The sequence below is a fragment of the Hemitrygon akajei genome, chromosome 2, assembly GCF_048418815.1.
Source record: "Hemitrygon akajei chromosome 2, sHemAka1.3, whole genome shotgun sequence".
Lineage (NCBI taxonomy): Eukaryota > Metazoa > Chordata > Chondrichthyes > Myliobatiformes > Dasyatidae > Hemitrygon > Hemitrygon akajei.
This window is the reverse complement of record NC_133125.1, coordinates 160,246,311-160,263,848: the sequence shown is the minus strand read 5'-3', so window position 1 is coordinate 160,263,848 and position 17,538 is coordinate 160,246,311. Positions and strand designations below refer to the sequence as shown.

The 17,538-nt window shown below is 43.0% G+C and overlaps 2 protein-coding genes across 2 annotated transcripts in view; both read left to right on the top strand.

Moving 5' to 3' along the window:
- LOC140717274 (uncharacterized) overlaps positions 1–17,538 on the top strand; it is a 133,646-nt gene that overhangs the window by 72,763 nt on the left and 43,345 nt on the right. Inside the window, exons 8-12 of the mRNA XM_073030703.1 lie at positions 2,383–2,484; positions 3,339–3,443; positions 8,867–8,980; positions 11,791–11,865; positions 16,476–16,589. Of these exons, the coding sequence (XP_072886804.1) occupies positions 2,383–2,484; positions 3,339–3,443; positions 8,867–8,980; positions 11,791–11,865; positions 16,476–16,589 (510 nt within the window). The remainder of the gene's footprint in view (positions 1–2,382; positions 2,485–3,338; positions 3,444–8,866; positions 8,981–11,790; positions 11,866–16,475; positions 16,590–17,538) is intronic.
- On the top strand, positions 14,792–15,535 carry LOC140738384 (H-2 class II histocompatibility antigen, A-U alpha chain-like). The gene has a single exon (XM_073065622.1). It carries the CDS (start codon positions 14,792–14,794, stop codon positions 15,533–15,535), a length of 744 nt encoding a protein of 247 aa, XP_072921723.1.

Below are 17,538 nucleotides of genomic sequence, written 5' to 3'. Positions count from 1 at the left end.
TAGGAAAGCAGCACCCATCATCAGGGATTCCCACAGCCAGCTCATGCTCTCTTCTCACTGTGGCCATCAGGTAGAAGGTACAAAAGCCGTAGGACTCACACCACCAAGTTCAAGAAAAGTTAGTACCCTTCAACCATCAGGCTCTTAAACATAAGAGGATAACTACACTCAACTTCACTTGTCCCATCCTTGAAATGTTCCCATAACCAATGATCTCACTTTCAAGGACTCTGTCTCATTATCTCATGTACTTGTTATTTATTTCCATTTGCGCAGTTGTTGTCTTCTGCACTCTGGTTGATCTTTCATTGATCCTGTTATAGTTACTATTCTAGAGAATTACAAGGCAGCACACAAGCAAGTGAATCTCAGGGTAGTATATGGTGATATTTAAGTACTTTGATAATAAAATTGACTTTGAACTTTGAACAATTGACACTCTGTCAAGACCCTCAGGATTTTCACGTAGAACAGTACAGCACAGGAACCGGCCCTGAGGCAGAGTGTCTGTGCTGAACATGATACCAAATCAAACTCATCCCTTCTGCCTGAACACGATCCATATCCCTCCATCCCCTGCAGATTCTTCTGTCTGAACACGATCCATATCCCTCCATCCCCTGCAGATTCTTCTGCCTGAACACAATCCATATCCCTCCATCCCCTGCAGATTCTTCTGCCTTTCTGAATGCCTTTTAAATGCCTCTCCCACACTTGGCAGTCCATAAAACAATTTGCCCTGCACATTTCCTTTGAACTTTTACCCATTGACCTTCAAGTTACAGCCTCTAATATTCTACATTTCCACCCTGGGTAAAAGACTGACTGTCTACCCTATCTACTCCTCTCATAATTTTATAAACTTCTGTCAGGTATCCCCCTCTCACTCAGCCACTGACACTCCAGATTAAAAAAAATCTGAGTTTGTCCAACCTCTCTTTGTAGCTCATACCCTCTAATCCAGGCAGCATCTTGGTAAAGCTTTTCTGCACCCTCTCCAAAGCCTCCACATCCTTCCTACAAATGGGCAAACAAAACCGCACACAATATCTGTACAATGTCTGCAACTCTTTCAATATTCTTCTTTGTCATCAGAGAAGTTACCACCTAAAATCACCACCTAACAGTTACCACCTAACAGGAACAGAAAACAAGTTGCTGGAGGAACTCCAGCATCAAGCTGACACCTGATGCAGTTTGTTTTATTTTTACACAAGCATTCACGGTTTGGTTCATATTGTTGAAAAACATCAAGGTGATGACCTGGGGGATAACTTTGGATTCTAGTTCATCTTCAATCAGTTCAGTGGGCAAGAGCTGAATCTTTTTGTGATTAGTTAAACCAGTTTATCAGACAGGGTGTTCAGACCTGTTAATCTTGAGTGAAAGTGATGGAAGTTGTGCCAATGGGCAGAGTCTCAGGTGAATGAGTTATAGTTATAATGGGGAAAAGGGATTTGGTGATATGAACAGGGTTTGATTCAACACCTCAGCAACTCCTGCAATGTGGACAATAAGTTTGGGAATTTGAAAGAGCATTTGTGAGGAAATTGAGAGAAGTTCTTTTTCAGTAATGTGGGGTCTGAAGAGGGTGGGAATTTAGGTGGTGGGTGCAAAATAAGAAATCAGCTCTCCCCCCGCCCTTTCTTGAGAGCAAATGGAAATGAACAAAAACCACTACAAGAGAGGTGTCCTTGGATCGTGTGCACTGCTCACCACTGGATGTCCTGGACAACCTCTCCCCTTATCTGTATTAAATATCCCAGCATTTGGACAGTTCAGCCTGTACCCTTGAGCTGTTTAGTTTCAATGTTGGAATAAGCCACTGCCTGATGCTGTGAGCAGCTGTTCCAGTCCTCGGCATCAGAACAGGATTCACAGTCAAACAGTGGAACCTCAGTGTTACAGCTGGGGTTGGTTTTTGTTAACACTGGCAACTTGATGTCAGTCTCAGCCCTTGAGATCATGAGGGAATACAGCAGAGAATATCGACAGTGGGCTGTTGCCTTATCTGCTGGACATGTCCAGAGGGAAGCTGCAGTCTATCTGTTTCCACATGCACAGTCACTGGCTGAGGGTTTATCTAAGTTATCAAATGTAAAACAAATCCTGGTAGCAGCCACAAACTGTGTTTTGTGTCTCTCTGAGCTCCCCATTTGCTGCAGTGGTGAGTGAACTCCTGAACCTCCTTCAATCCAAAGCTCTGACATCTGATCCATTTCAGAGTTGTTTGGGTTGCTTGATGTTTAGGACATGCAATATTATCACCAATCGAAACAACCCTGAGTCAAGCTCTGTTACCGGGACATTTGTATGCATGTGTTAAATCATTTATATTGTTTGGTTATCAAATGTTTTAAATTTCTTTTTATTTTTGAAAAGGTTCTCAGATGATCAGAATTTGGAGGAAGTTGAAAACCGTCTGTGATACTGTCCTCATCAATTGTTTCATCATTGCCTGGATCGTCAGTGCTACGATTTTTGGTATGTGGTCAAATAAACTTGTATGAAATTGATGAACTCAGTTCTCTGCAGGGTGGTTGAAATGCATTGAGTATCTCAGTCAGTACATTGTAAGATGCTTTATCAGGAGCACCAGCATCTGCAGTCCTCAGCCCCACAACTGGGTGGCAATGAACGTTTTACATGTGGTAAATAACCACATGCACGTCAATGTTCCCTCCAAAGAACAGCATTCTCTCCTCAAATCTACCCCAACCACATCATTGATATCAGCCAAGACTCCCTCTTGCAAAAGCAATTGGAAAAATTAGTTGATGAAGTGTGGAATGGAGCCAGTAAGCAATTGCACCCACCCACCCCTGCAAGGGTTAACAACTGAGCCCAGTTATCAGTGGTAGATGAATAAGAAATTGATGATTTGAGATTGAACTTGGGTGATTCAGAGAGTTTCCAGTGAAATTTTGGGACAGCTTAATAACCTATTGTTGTGGATGTCAGGAGAGTCAAACCATGGACCATGTGGGATGGCTGGCTGCAGTGTCGTGCACTCCTCAAGGTGTGGCCATTGGAACACCAGAAGATGCAGCCAATGCAGAATATTGACAGCAAGTGACCAGGATAGATTAGACTGCAGGGAATAATTCTGGTCTGGAATAACAGGTCAGCGTGTTGTTATCCCATATCGGAGGCCATGCAGAGTCGGTTGGTTCAGTCATTTAGACAAAGTTAGCAAGTCTGGGCAGAGGCTGGAACATCTCCTGCCATGTGGAGATAAGTGAAATAGTTTGGTTATTTGTAACAACAGGCAACTGTTATGGTCATTTACCTGATGAATTGTTACAGATTTACAAATTTGAATTTGTTTTTAATTGCAGGACTTTCCACCGCAGGAATTGTCAGTATCGTCTTATCAATCATACTGCCAATTGTGTTCATTTTAATTCTGGTGTGTCGGGACATAAAAATGGATTTGGAAAAAGGTATCTGTCACTGCATTTTCACATTTGTGTATCAACTTGTGTCACATCTCCAAGTAATTTTAGACTCATTTTAATAAAAAGATAGAAACAAAAAAAAACCCTGAATAATCCTCACCCCTACAAACACCTCTGAATTCCTGTGACCTGTGGGATGAAATTGTCTGACATTTTCCCAGTTATGAAATTCTGATTTACAGTGTCACCACACTGGAATGATTCTGGAGTCACCTCTGATCTGACTCCAGAGGGTCTTTAGAAAAAGTAGTCTGGAGAGGAACGTGTCTCAGCTCACTGGTGTTTGATCATGGTGTTGTCAAATTTCAGCATCATATCAGGTTGCTGTAAGGGATCCCAATGATGGTAAGATCAGTGATTGAGTGTTTCTCATCCTTGATACGGTTGGGTGTGGGAAGGCCTCTTCTTCAGGCTTTTAATAATCTTGTTTAGATATTTGATTAAGTATTCTTGTTTCAGACTGATACAGCTAAAATGCACAACTACTTCCAAGGTCAGTACAGTCCACAAAGATGTCTTAATGCATTTAAACTAGCTATTGCTGCTTAAAACTGACTGAAACAACTCTGATTGTGGATGGAAACGCCCACGGAGGAAGCGTGGCTATAGATCAGGGTTACAAAGTGTGTTTAAGGAGACGGGGTTTTAAACTCCCTATACCGACTATCTTGCTGGCAAATGTGCAGTCTCTGGTGAATAAAATAGATGATTTCAGAGCCAGGGTGCTGAATCAGAGGGACATTAGGACTCTATGTGTCCTTTGTTTCACAGGATCCTGGTTAACCACTTCTGTACCGGGTGCAGCAACTCAGATTAACGAGTTTACTATACACCGCCAGGATAGATCTATAGAGTCTCTCAAAAGCAGAGGTGGAGGAGTATGCCTCATGATCAACTCTTCTTGGTGCACAAATATATCAGTGCTGTCCCAATTCTGCTCATCGGACCTGGAATATCTAGCAGTTAAGTGTGGTCCTTCTTACGTACCATGGGAGTTCTCCGGGGTCATTTTGGTAGCAGTATACATTCCACTTCAGGCCAATATCAATCATGCTTTTGATGCTCTGAGCAATGGGATCAACATGCACAAAACAGCGTATCCTAATGCCTTCACCATTGTTTTGGGAGATTGTAACCAGTCCGGTCTGAAAAAAATCACAAAGCAATTACATCAACAGATCACTTGCAATACCAGAGGAAACAACACACTACACCACCATCAAGGATGCCTACCATGCTATTCCATGTCCCCACTTCAGGAAGTCTGATCACCTGGCTGTACTTCTATTCCCTGAGAATAGGCAGAGACTAAAGACTGCAGCACCAGTAGTGAGGACCAAGAAGGTTTGGACAAGGGAAGCACAGGAGTGCCTACGGGACTTCTTTGAATTAGTGGTCTGGACTGTATTCAGGGATTCATCTTCAAATCTGGATGAGTATGCTGCAGTTGTTACCAACATCATTAAGAACTGTGGATGAGTGTATGCCTACGAAGAATTATTGCACATTCTGAAACCAAAAGCCGTGGATGAACCAGGAGGTACGTTGTCTGCTGAAGGCTAGATTTGTGGCATTCAAGACTGGCGATCCAGACCTGTACCAGAAAGCCAGGTATGATTTGCGGAGGGCTATTTCAAGAGTGAAGGGACAATTTCAAATAAAGTTGGAGGCGACATCGGACACATAACAATTCTGACAGGGTTTGCAAGACATTACTTCCTAAACAGCAAAACCCAATAGCATGAATGGCAGCGATGTTTCATTACCAGATGAACTCAACGCCTTCAATGCACACTTTGAGAAGGAGAGCACAACTACAGCTGTGAAGATCCCTGCTGCACCTGATGTCCCTGTGATCTCCGTCTCAGAGGCCAATGTTAGGCTATCTTTAAATAGGGTGAACCCTCACGAGGCGGAAGGTCCCAATGGAACACCTGGAAAGGCTCTGAAAACCTGTGCCAACCAACTGGTGGGTGTATTGAAGGACATTTTTAACCTCTTACTGCTATGGGTGGAAGTTCCCACTTGCTTCAAAAAGGCAACAATTATACCAGTGCCTAAGAAGAATGATATGAGCTGTCTTAACGACTATCGCCCGGTAGCACTCACATCAACAGTGATGAAATGCTTTGAGAGGTTGGTCATGACTGGACTGAACTCCTGCCTCAGCAAGGACCTGGACCTGTTGCAATTTACCTATCACCACAATAGGTCAACAACAGATGCAATCTCAATGGCTCTCCACACAGCTTTAGACCACCTAGACAACACAAGCACCTGTGTCAGGATGCTATTCATCGACTATAGCTCAGAATTTAATACCATCATTCCCACAATCCTGATTGAGAAGTTGCAATACCTGGGCTTCTGTACCTCCATCTGCAATTGGATCCTTGACTTCTGAACCGGAAGACCACAATCTGTGCGGATTGGTGAGAACACCTCCTTCTCGCTGACGATCAACACTGGCTCACCTCAGTGGTGTGTGCTTAGCCCACTGCTCTACTCTCTATACCCATGACTGTTTGGCTGAGCATAACTCAAATACCATCTATAAAATTGCTAATGATAGAACCATTGTTGGTAGAATCTCAGGTAGTGACGAGAGGGCATACAGGAGTGAGATATGCCAACGAGAGGAGTGGTGCCACAGCAACAGCCTGGCACTCAATGTCAGTAAGACGAAAGAGCTGATTGTGGACTTCCGGAAGGGTAAGACAAGGGAACACATAACAATCCTCATAGAAGGATCAGAAGTGGAGACAGTGAGCAGTTTCAAGTTCCTGGGTGTCAAGATCTCTGAGTATCTAACCTGGTGTCAACATATCTATTCAGTTATAAAAATAGCAAGACAACAGCTATGCTTTATTAGGAGTTTGAAAAGACTTGGCATGTCAACAAATACACACAAAAACTTCTATAGATGCAATGTGGTGAGCATTCTGACAGGCTGTGTCACTCTCTGGTATGGAGAGACTACTGCACAGAACCAAAAGAAGCTGCAGAGGGTTGTAAATTTAGTCAGCTCCATCTTGGGTACTAGCCTACAAAGTACCCAGGACATTTGCAGGGTGTGGTGTCTCAGAAAGGCAGCATCCTTTATTATGGACCCCCCTAGCACTCAGGCCATGTACTTTTCTCACTGTTACCATCAGGTAGGAGGTACAAAAGCCTGAAGGCACACACTCAGCGATTCAGGAACAGATTCTTCCCCTCTACCATCCAATTCCTAAATGGACATTGAACCCTTGGACACTACCTGACTTTTTTTTAATGTAACCGGGTAACTGTTGAATCTCATTCAGTATTGTTAAAAGTGTACTTAGGCATTCATCCGGGTAATGCTAGAATAGCAGTCTGTGCCTTTTAGTGGAGATGGTGACATCATTACGCACATGTGGGATAGTAGGGAGACCATTTTGTTTTCTGCTGCAGAAGTGGTTGGGACATAGGAATCGAGTTCCCTCAGAGGCACTGGGTTTGGGGAGGAAAGATTTTCACAAGTAAAAAACTTGACGCTGGATAGCCTGGCTTGCAAAGCTCCTCACCAGCCAAAATTGCCACTACTGTATTAGTACTGTATTAGTTTGATATGGGTTTTTTTGTATTTTTATACTGCATACGCAATTGGTCGATACACAAGTGTGTGCATCGAAGGTTAAACGTAGATTGTAATGGCAGGACCTGATTGTAAAGTCGTTCGTTTTGTTTTGAGAACCTCTTCTGTATAAAGTATACTGAATACGATTTATTTATTTTTTTCTTCTATTAAACTGCTGCTGCTAAGTTAACAAATTTAACGTCACAAGAGTCCCAACACTGATACCAACATCACACCATGAGTCACCAGCTTCCATTATGGAAAACAATTTTCAACCACTGTCCTCTGCTTTCCACCTCGGAATAAATTTTTAATCTCCCTGGAAGCCCCTGGATTCATGTCAGGATCATGTTAAAATAGATAACGTTCATTGTCCTATCTACCCTTTTGGTTATCTCTTCAAAAAAAAACTCTGAACGATTCATTAACCATGACTTCCTGTACATAAAGCTATGATGTCTCCTCCTAATCAGATTTTGTCTAATGAAATCCTGGTAGATCCTATTGCTCAGAATTCCCTCCAGTAACTTCCCCACCACTGATGTCAGGCTGACCAGGCTGTAGTTCCTGGGCTTGTCCTTGCTGCCCCTCTTAAACAACAGACCAACACCCAGCATCACCATGGGAACAACAGAGGTTCCAGTGGGAGGGTCACCATCCCCCTGTCAGGGTAAACGGACGGGGAATATCTGTGTCTTTACCAGCATCACCCACATTCTCAGAACCAGTGTGGAGGAAGTGTTGCACGTTGAGAGATCTCCACTTTTGGATGAGACATTAAGCCAGAATCCCATCTGCCTTCTTCAGGAAGGTGGAAATGATCCTTCAGTGTTATTTCCAAATGAGCAAAGGATTTCTCCCCAGTTTCGGAAAAATAATTCTGTCATCCAACATCATAAAGTCAGCTTGTCTAGTCTCTTTTACGTGACTGTTTGTTCAGCCTTACTCAGTACAAACTGAGTCTCATTCCCTCCAACAGTGACTGCACTTAAAGTACTTCACTGTCTGGACCAGAGACTGGTAAAAGATGCTGTGAGATTACAGGTTCTGTTTCTCACGTGGAGAAGTTCACTCTGCCCCCGCTCACAGGAGTTGGCTGAATTTTTCAGTTCCTGTGTGACGTCATTGAAACGATATGAAGAATGTAAAGAGCTGTCAGACACACTCCTGTTCCTGGCACGATGCAACATCAGACCCTGAAATCTGAAATAAAGTCGCTGGTGACAATAAGTCTGATGTGCAGGTGTCGGTCAGCTGTCTGGGCATCAACCTGTCCTTCACAAGGAGACTTTCTCTCCTCGAATGTGCCCCTGACCAGATTGTGGATATCAGCCTGAGCTCCTCTGGCTAAATGAGTGGGAGAACTTTTGTGACAAAATGTGGAATCGAGTCAGAGGTTGAGAGTTTAGGTGACTTTCCGGTGAAATTGTGGGGTTACTCCATAACCAATTGTTGTGGAAGTTGGGAAATCAAACCCTAGATCATGTGGGTCAGTGTAGTGCACTCCCAGAGGAGTGTCCATTGCAACACCAGAAGGAGCAGCTGGTGCAGAATATTGGCAGGAGGTGACCTGGAAAGATTGGACTGGAGACCTCTGAGGACAACTGATCAGGGTCGTGAATTGTCTGTTCCAGGTTTCCCACCGTACAGGACATGTAGTCGATCAGATTGGGCAGAGGTTGGCACATGCCTGTGGAAAGTGAATGAAAGTGGAAGAGTTTGGTTGTTTGCAACATTGTGCAGCTGATGGTCATTTTTCTGGTGAATTTTTACATGTTTTCTTATTTGAATTTATTTTCATTTGCAGGACTTCCCATCAAAGACACTTTAATTGATGCCTTGCAGCTCATTGGCCTGACGATGCCATTGGTGAATGTTATGCTTCTGTTTTACGTGATCTATAAGAAGAATTTTTATATAAGTATGTGACTTTGTGTAATTTACTTTACTGTATAAACTCCAGTCATCTCTCCAAGTAATTTGTGACTATTATTAACAAAGACAGTACCCACAGAACCCACCCACCCCAACACACTGTGACCTGTGGGATGAAACTGCATAATTTTTCACCCCGTTGTGAAGTGCTGCTTCACAGTGATACCATCTCTTACCTGACTCCAGAGGGATCTTTAGAAGAAGTTGGGTTGAGAGGAAGCTATCACAGCTGTCTGGTGTTTGACACGTGGTATTGTTCAACTTCAAAATGAAATCAGCTGAGAAATGAGGGAAAGAATTCCCTTTATCCCAGTGATGGTGAGGTGTTTGCATGATAGGTATCCCTCTGATCCTCGATAGAATTCAGTGTTGGGCGGCCTCTCACCGATCTTTCCTGGATATTTACAATAGTTTTGTTTTCAACAGCACCTTCCAGATAGTCAGCACAAGGGAACACATTCCCCCTCTTCCTCTCCAAGTTGTAAACTATCCAGAGTTCAAAATATTGACATTCCTTCCTCATGGCCGAATTCAAGCAAAGCCTGGCTAAGTTCAGTTTGAGATCTACTTCACCGTACGGACTAAAGTTGTCCAAGAATAGAATCAATGTTTGTGCAGTAAATGTCCCCAGCTGTTTCACAGGCAAATGACCAAATGAAGTCTGTCACCAAGCCAAGTAAAGCAAGATGAGGGCAGATGACCCCAGGCTCGGTCAGACAGTGGGGTGTCAGAGAAAAGCTTGAATGATTAAGGAAAGGTTGTGAGCTTTAGTGGGGTGAAATCAGAGGTAAAGAAAGCACAAAGATCAAGCTTGCTGAGAAGGAGGGGATTAGAACAGAAATATAAAGGTTTATAGACTGCAGAGAGGAAGGGGGGAAGCGAGTTGGAAATTCAAAGTGGTTTCTGAAAGTATTGATGAGCATTGAGCTGTAATATGAGTGAGAACCAGTGTCGGGCAACAAATCTGAGAAAATGACAATCACCAGGGAAGAAATACTGAGTCAGTTGTTGGAGCTGACATCTGACAAGTTGGATATTCAGACAGACTTCATCCTGGGGTCTGAAAGAGGCAGCTAATGACATACTTCATGCAGCAAATTAAATGTTCTCCCTATTCTGAAAAATTTCTGTTAAATTGGACAACAGCAAACGTGATTGCTTTATACAAAGGTAGCAAGAAACAGCAGGAGAGTATGGGTGAGGGTGATGTGTGGGAGCATCTGTGGATGTCAGACTTGGCAAGGAGATGGGGTAGAATATAGAGACAGATGAATCTGGAGACAGATACGATTTTCAGTACTGGAGTGATGTGTAACATTTCGAAGGGTTGATCCTGTGGGCAGATTGAAGGAGCAGAGACAGATGTATGATTTTGGTCACAACCATAATGGCATACTGATAGGTTGCTGCAGAAGTTAAAGGATGGAACTAAGGCATTATTTTTACATTAAGGATAATCTTTCTATGGGCAATTTGGTCAAGATTGGAACCTGGGGTGAAGTTCAGTAGGAAACAGCCAAATCTATTGACTGTTGGTTCAGCCGATTTTTCAGGCAGGACTAGATCTTTCAAACTGAGTGAATGGATCTAGAAGATGTGTCAATGGGGAATGATGGGTGAGAGAGATTTGAGGAGTGTGGGAATATGGGTAGAGAGCAAAACAAGAGGTAAACTCAGCACCACTTTCTCAAGAGCAACTGAACATGAACAGTAAATACTGGACCCACCAGCAACACCTGAATGAATCACAATTAGGTTTGTTATCAGTGACATATCGAGTGAAATTTGTCGATTTGGGCTACAGGACATGACATAAAAATTGTTCTGAGTTACAAAAATAAATAAACAGAGGAAAATGAATTAAAGGAGACACTGGATGAAGGAAAGGAATCCCAAGGATTTAAATTACCAATTAACAGTCAATCTCCCCGGCATCTTCTGCCCACGCCTACATAAAATGTTCCAGCATGTGGACTGTTCAGCCTGCACCCTCGTGGAGTTCAGTTTTCAATTTGAACCAGAACACTGTCCAATGCCATTGAACAGCTGGAAACAGTGATGTTGTGATTCTCTGCATCAGAACAGGCTGTACTGTCAGACCTGGAACTCAGTCACTGGCAAAATGTTTAATTACAGTCCTCCAGGTCACTGGGATAATTCAGCAGAACTGATTTACAGTGGCCTGATATCCCATCCACTGGATGTACACATGGACAAACTACAGAATACATTTCCACGTGTGATGCCTGTGGGTCAGTAAGTTATCAAACGCAGTGTTTCCAGAAAGATCCAGAAGATGCTTTTGGTCCCTCCCTGGTCTCTCCACTTGTTGCCAGTGTGTGAGAGCTCCCTGAACCTGCTTCAGTCCAATGCTTGAATGTCTGGTCCAGTTCTGAGCTGGTTGATTGCCTCATGTTAGGACACTGAATATCACAATGAATCTGACCAAGCCCGGGTTCATCTCTGTTCACTGCAGCACTTCATTGATGCAAGTTTTGAATAAGATGTGTAGATTGTAACTACCATCAGGGAGGAGGCACAGGAGCCTGAAGACACACATTCAGTTATTTAGGAACAGCTTCTTCCCCTCTGTCATCAGATTTCTGAAAACTCCATGAACCCATAAAGACGACTTCACTGTTTTTGCTCTCTTTTTCACAACAATATATCTTATGTAATTTATAGTATATTATTTATTGCACTGTACTGTTGCAACAAAATAACAAATTTCAGTGATAATAAACCTGAGTCTGAATTTTGATTATGAGAATTTCAAATAGTTTTAATTTTTTTTAGGATTGGTGGTATTCCAAACTAGTATCTTTAACCTGGTATTATTACTTGGCATTTTTGTCAGCAATTCAATTCCAGGTAAGTGCTCAAAGATTTTTCTGTATTTACATGAAATGATGTACTTGGTACTAAGCAGAGGGATAGAATGAAGTGACTTTTTCAGAACATTGTGAGCTACTTCATCTGGACCACAAACACATATAGTCCTTGGCCCCACAGCTGAGGACTGGGAAACCCGCTGGAGGTTTAAACTACCTGAATGTCCACTTTAGTTTAAATCTCCATTCAGAACAACTGGCCACACAAAATGTCAGACAATTAGAGATAAATTATGCAAAGTCAGATTGGTTTCTGAACATAATCTCAGGGCATGTACTTTAGGCAACTTGTTTTCTGTAATTACCTTTGTCAGAACTAGCCACTTCTGCCAGTCATCCATCTGACATTCCCTCATGTTTTTTCTCTCTCTATCAGGTATGCCCCACAGCCCTGTTATTTGTGATGTGTGACACTGACAAAGAAATTTTATTTTCCTTCTAATTGCAACAGTGTCAGCGTATCAGAGATATTCCCTTTGATCCACCCATCCCTGCCCCATCATCTCTGTTATAGTCATAGAGCACAGAAACAGGCTCTTTGGCCCAGCTACTTCATGCTGAGCAATTTAAGCAACCTACTTCATTCGAGCTGCACTGGGTCCATAGACCTCAGTACCCTTACCGTCCATGTACCTCTCCAAACTTCTTTTAAAGGCCAAAATCACGTTTGCATGCATCACTTGTGCTGGCAGCTCATTCCACAATTTTGCGACCCTTTGAGTGAAGAAGTTTCCCCTTGTGTTCCCCTTACTTCTTTCACCATTAACCCATGACCTCTAGTTGAAATTCCATTCAACATCAGTGAAGAAAACCTGAAATTACCTGAAATAAACCCCTCATAACTCTGTACACGTATATCAAATCTCCTCTCAGTCTTCCAGGCTCAGTCTTCCAGTCCAAGGAATAAAGTCCAAACCTTTTCAATCTTTCCATATAACTTAGGTACTCCAGACACAGCAAAGTTCTTAAAAAAAAATTCTGTACTCTCTCAACCTTATTTACAACTTTCCTGTAGGTAGGAGTCTAAAACTGCACACAGTACTCCAAATTATACCTCCCCAGTGTCTTGTACAACTTTAACGTAACATCCCATCTCCTGCATTCAATACTCTGATTTATAAAGGCCAATGTGCCAAAAGCTTTCTTGATGACTCCATCAGTCTGTGATACCACTTTCAATGAATTATGGGCTTGTATTCCTGGATCTCTTTCTTCTACCAAACTCCTCAGTGTCCGACTATTCACTCTGTTGATCTTACCAAAGTGCAATACCTCACACTTGTCTGCATTAAATTCCATCTGCCATTTTTCAGCCCATTTTTCCAGCTGGTCCCGATCCCGCTGCAAGCCATGATGGTCTTCCTCGCTGTTCACTCCACCCCCAATATTGCTGTCATCCACAAAGTTGCTGATCCAGTTAACCACATTATCATCCAAATAGTTGATACAGGTGATAAACAATAGACCCAACACCAGTCCCTCGGCACTCCACTGGTCACAGGCTTCCAGTCAGACATGCAACGATCTACTACCTGTAGTCTGTATAGAGTCCATGATGTTGATGCCATTTTGCCTTGCTTCTATAGCCTCTGTGTCTGTCTGCTGAGTAAATACAGATGTAAAATATGCTTTTAAGATCTCCTCTATCATTTTTGGCTCCACGCCTGTATTATCATTCTGATCTTCTAGAGGACCAATTTTGTCATTTGAAATCCTTTTGCTCTTAACCTATCGGTAAAGTCCCCCAGGATTCTCCTTCACCTTGCCTTAAAGCAACCTCAACATTCTTTTAGGCTTCCTGATTAAACCTGTACCTCTTTCTTTTTCTTAAACAAGGTCTCAATATCTCTTGAAGACGTACACAATGCTGGAAGAACTCAGCAGGCCAGGCAGCATCTGTGAGAAAAGAGGCTTGTATTCTGTACTCTTTTAGAAGAATACTCTGTATTCTTGTACTCTTTTCTCATGGATGCTGCCTGGCCTGCTGAGTTCTTCCAGCGTTGCGTACGTATTCTTTGATCCACAGCATCTGCAGTTGTATTTTTGTGTTTTAATATCTCTTGAAGGTTCCCCACACCTGTTATCTTTATCTTTTATCTAGACAGGCATATAAAAGCTTTGTATTTTCAAAATTTCATTTTTGAAGGACTCCCAATTAACAAGTACACATTTGCCAGAAAACATCCTGTCCTAATTCATACTCACTAGATCTTCTCATATACCATCAAATTTGGCCTTTCTCCAATTTAGAATCTTAACCTGCTGACCAGACCTACTCGAATGATCCAGAGTTCATCCAGTTCCAGCTCTAAATCCTTAACACAGTGTATGAGAAGCTGTAGCTGGAAGCATTTCTCACAGGTGTAGTTGTCAGGGAGACTAGAGGTCTCCCTGACTTCCCACATCCCACAAGAGGAGCATTCCACTATCCTGCCTGGCATCTCTACTGTTCCTAACTGAGCAAACATACAGAAGGAAAAACAATAAAATGTGGGGTGGAAAGGAAAATTCTACCTACAGATTATTATTTTGCATTCTTTGACTGAAGCCTTGAAGAACTAAAGCCTCAAAATCTCCACTCTAGCTCGGACCACTCCAATGATGGCCGCTCCACTAGCCACTGCCTTGCTCTAATTTGTTCATGCCAATCAATCCCGAATTCTGGTTGTCCAAAGCACCAAACTGCCAATGAGACACTGCATTTTCTGTACAATGGGCAAACGGGAGTGAATTATGTCTTCTCAGGCTTCCAGTCCAACAGCCAGGCCGCTCCCTCAAACTTTTCGGCATTGCATCAAATGGGGGAGTGAAACTGGGGCTAGGGCGGTATGGTGGGGGGGGAGAATGCCGGCGGTGTCATCTGCTCCTGCCTCCCGCCGCTCTGTGCTTTTGGGACAGACGCGACCATGCGTCGGTATCCCGCAGCCTGGGCACTCCTCCTGCTCCTCATCACTCATTCAGGGACTCGCAACTCGGAGGCCGAGACAGGCATGTTGGCAGTCACCTTCTTTGTTAGAGATGAGCCCAGCCTACCAGAGGGCGGAACTGAGTTGAAGTCCCAGGATAGAAGTATTGTTCACTATAACACCACATTACCGAGTGCTCAGTTTCACTTGACTAGCTTAGACTCATTCCGTTTACCTATGGATAAGCTATTAGCAGGAAATGTGTTCGCATGGGTAAAGTACCTGGTGAATGGGGTGATGGATTTAACCAAGAACTCGCTTTCCCCAAACAAAATCGGAGCGCTCTATCTGTACTCAGAGAAACCAGTTGTCTTCGAGGAGGTAAATACTTTGACCTGCTTCGTCAGCGACTTTTTCCCACCGACCATTTTACAGAAGAACAAGAAGCCTGCCAATGGTGAAGTTAACTCCTCACACCTCTCATATGGCAAAGATAGGCGATTTCAAGTGCTCCACTACACATACATCCAGTCAGCAGATGGTGACGTGTACCCTTGTAGAGCTCTCCGCAACATCAGCAAAGAGGAAAAAGTAATTTACTGGGAACCAGAAGAGCAAAGTAGTGCTGAAGAACTGGATACAGGCCAGCTTGCTGTTTTTATCTGTGGGCTGATTATAGGAATATTTGGCACAACAGTTGGACTCTACTTTTTTTTGTTGCTACTGTCTGTTGGGGCTCTTTGACAATCTGGATCAATACCCCTTCTCCATGAAAAAAATGACCTCTGCAATATTTCCCGATGGTCTGTACCTTGCTCTGTCGCAGTTTTGAGCACTCAGATTTGTAAGGCGTCATTCTCTTCCATCTTAGAGCATTGATTTCAAATTCCGCTATCTAATTTTGATACTCTTTATTCCACCTCTCAGTCGCCCATTTTAATGCACCGTCTGCTAAAAGCAACAGCAACCTCCTTCAGATAGATAAGATCACGGGTAGGTCGGGTCACAAAACGAGTGGCACATTCACCTTCATAAATCAAAGTACTGAATACAGGAGCTGGGTGAAGTTGCACAAGACATTGGTGAGGCCTAATTTGGAGTATTGTGTTCAGTTCTGATCACCTACCTACAGGAAAGATATCAATAAAACGGACAGAATACAAGGAAAATTTGCAAGGACATTGCTGGAATTTGCAGGCCTGAATTAGAAGGAAAGGTTGAAGAGGTTAAGACCATGTTCCCTGGAGCATGGGAGACCAAAGGAGTTTTGATAAAAGGGTACAAAGTTATGAGGGGTATATATAAGGTAAATGCAAACAGGTCTTTTCCACTGAGAACTAAAGGTTATGGCTTAAGGGTGGAAATCAAATGTTTAAGGTGACGTTCTTCACACAGCAGATGTTGAGAATGTGGATGGAACAAGGTAACAAGGAAAATGGTGGATGATGATTTGGTTTCAACATTCAGAGAAATTTGGATAAATATGGGAGGGAGATGCATGGAGGGCTATGGACCAGGTGTGGTTTAATGGGACGAGGCAAAATAGTAGATCATCATAGACTAAATGGGCAAAGGAGCCTTTTCTGTGCTGCAGTGGTCTGACACAGTCTCTCCTATAGGGCGCTGCTCATTGTTCTGGTGTATTGTTGCATGTTTGCTGATTTGAATGTATTTGTAATTGCAGGTTTTTACAGCGAGGACACTGTCACATTTGCTGCGTCAATCACAACGGTGGTGTTGCTTCTAGTGGCTTTTACTTCATTTGTGATTCTTTGGTGGAAAATGCTTCGGTATGGAAGTAAGTGTTATTGTCTATATTTGTGTTTAAACTTCAGGCATCTCTCCAAGGAAATTGCAGTTCATTTTAAAAGAAAAATCACTCCCACCACTCTGGGTCCCTGAGACATGAGGGATGAAATTACCCTGTATTTTTGCCCAGTTGTGGAGTGGTGTTTCACAGTGACACCACTGCTGGAACGATTCCAGAGTCACCTCTGACCTGGCGTCAGAGATGGTACTTGAGGGTAAAAATGTCTCAACTCAATTGTGTTACACACATTATGTTGTCAAAGGGGATGTGACTCGTGATGTAGAGGTGAGGAGTGAGGGACCACTCCTCACTGCACACACGTGGCTCCTTCATGGAGAGAGTTAAGAGCATCAAGTTTCTGAAAATGCACAAAATTGATTATCTTACCTGATCAGTCATCACCACCTCTTTGGTTAAGAAAGCAGAGCAGCATCTCCATTCCTTGAGATTGTGGCTAACGCCCACCCTCATCCCCCTTGATAACCAGTTTTCACAGGACCCCAATCGAGAGTGTCCTGACCGGCTGCATCTCTGTCTGGTATGGGAATTGCAAGGCATCTGACCACAAACCCAACAAAGGATCACAAGTGTTGCTGAGAGGATCACTGGGGTCTCTCTCTCACCCAGTAGATATATTTATCAGGAGTGTTACATACACGGGGCACTTAGCATTGTCCGTGATCCCTCCCATCCATCCAGTAATCTATTTGATCCCCTACCATCAGGATGGAAATATCATAGGATTAGGACAAGAACTGTTAGGATGAGAAACAGTTTCTTCCCTCTAGGCTGTAAAACTATTGAACTTCGTGTCACCACCCAGGTCTCATCGTATATAGAGCACCAGTAGTGTTATACTGTTTACTTTTCAGTTGTATTATATATGCACCTTGTTATTGGTTAATTTATTTGTGGTGATATTACTTTGTGTTATCCA

Bases quoted from the DNA above. Each gene is read 5' to 3' on its own strand.
- LOC140738384 (XM_073065622.1), top strand. From the start codon at position 14,792: ATGCGTCGGTATCCCGCAGCCTGGGCACTCCTCCTGCTCCTCATCACT.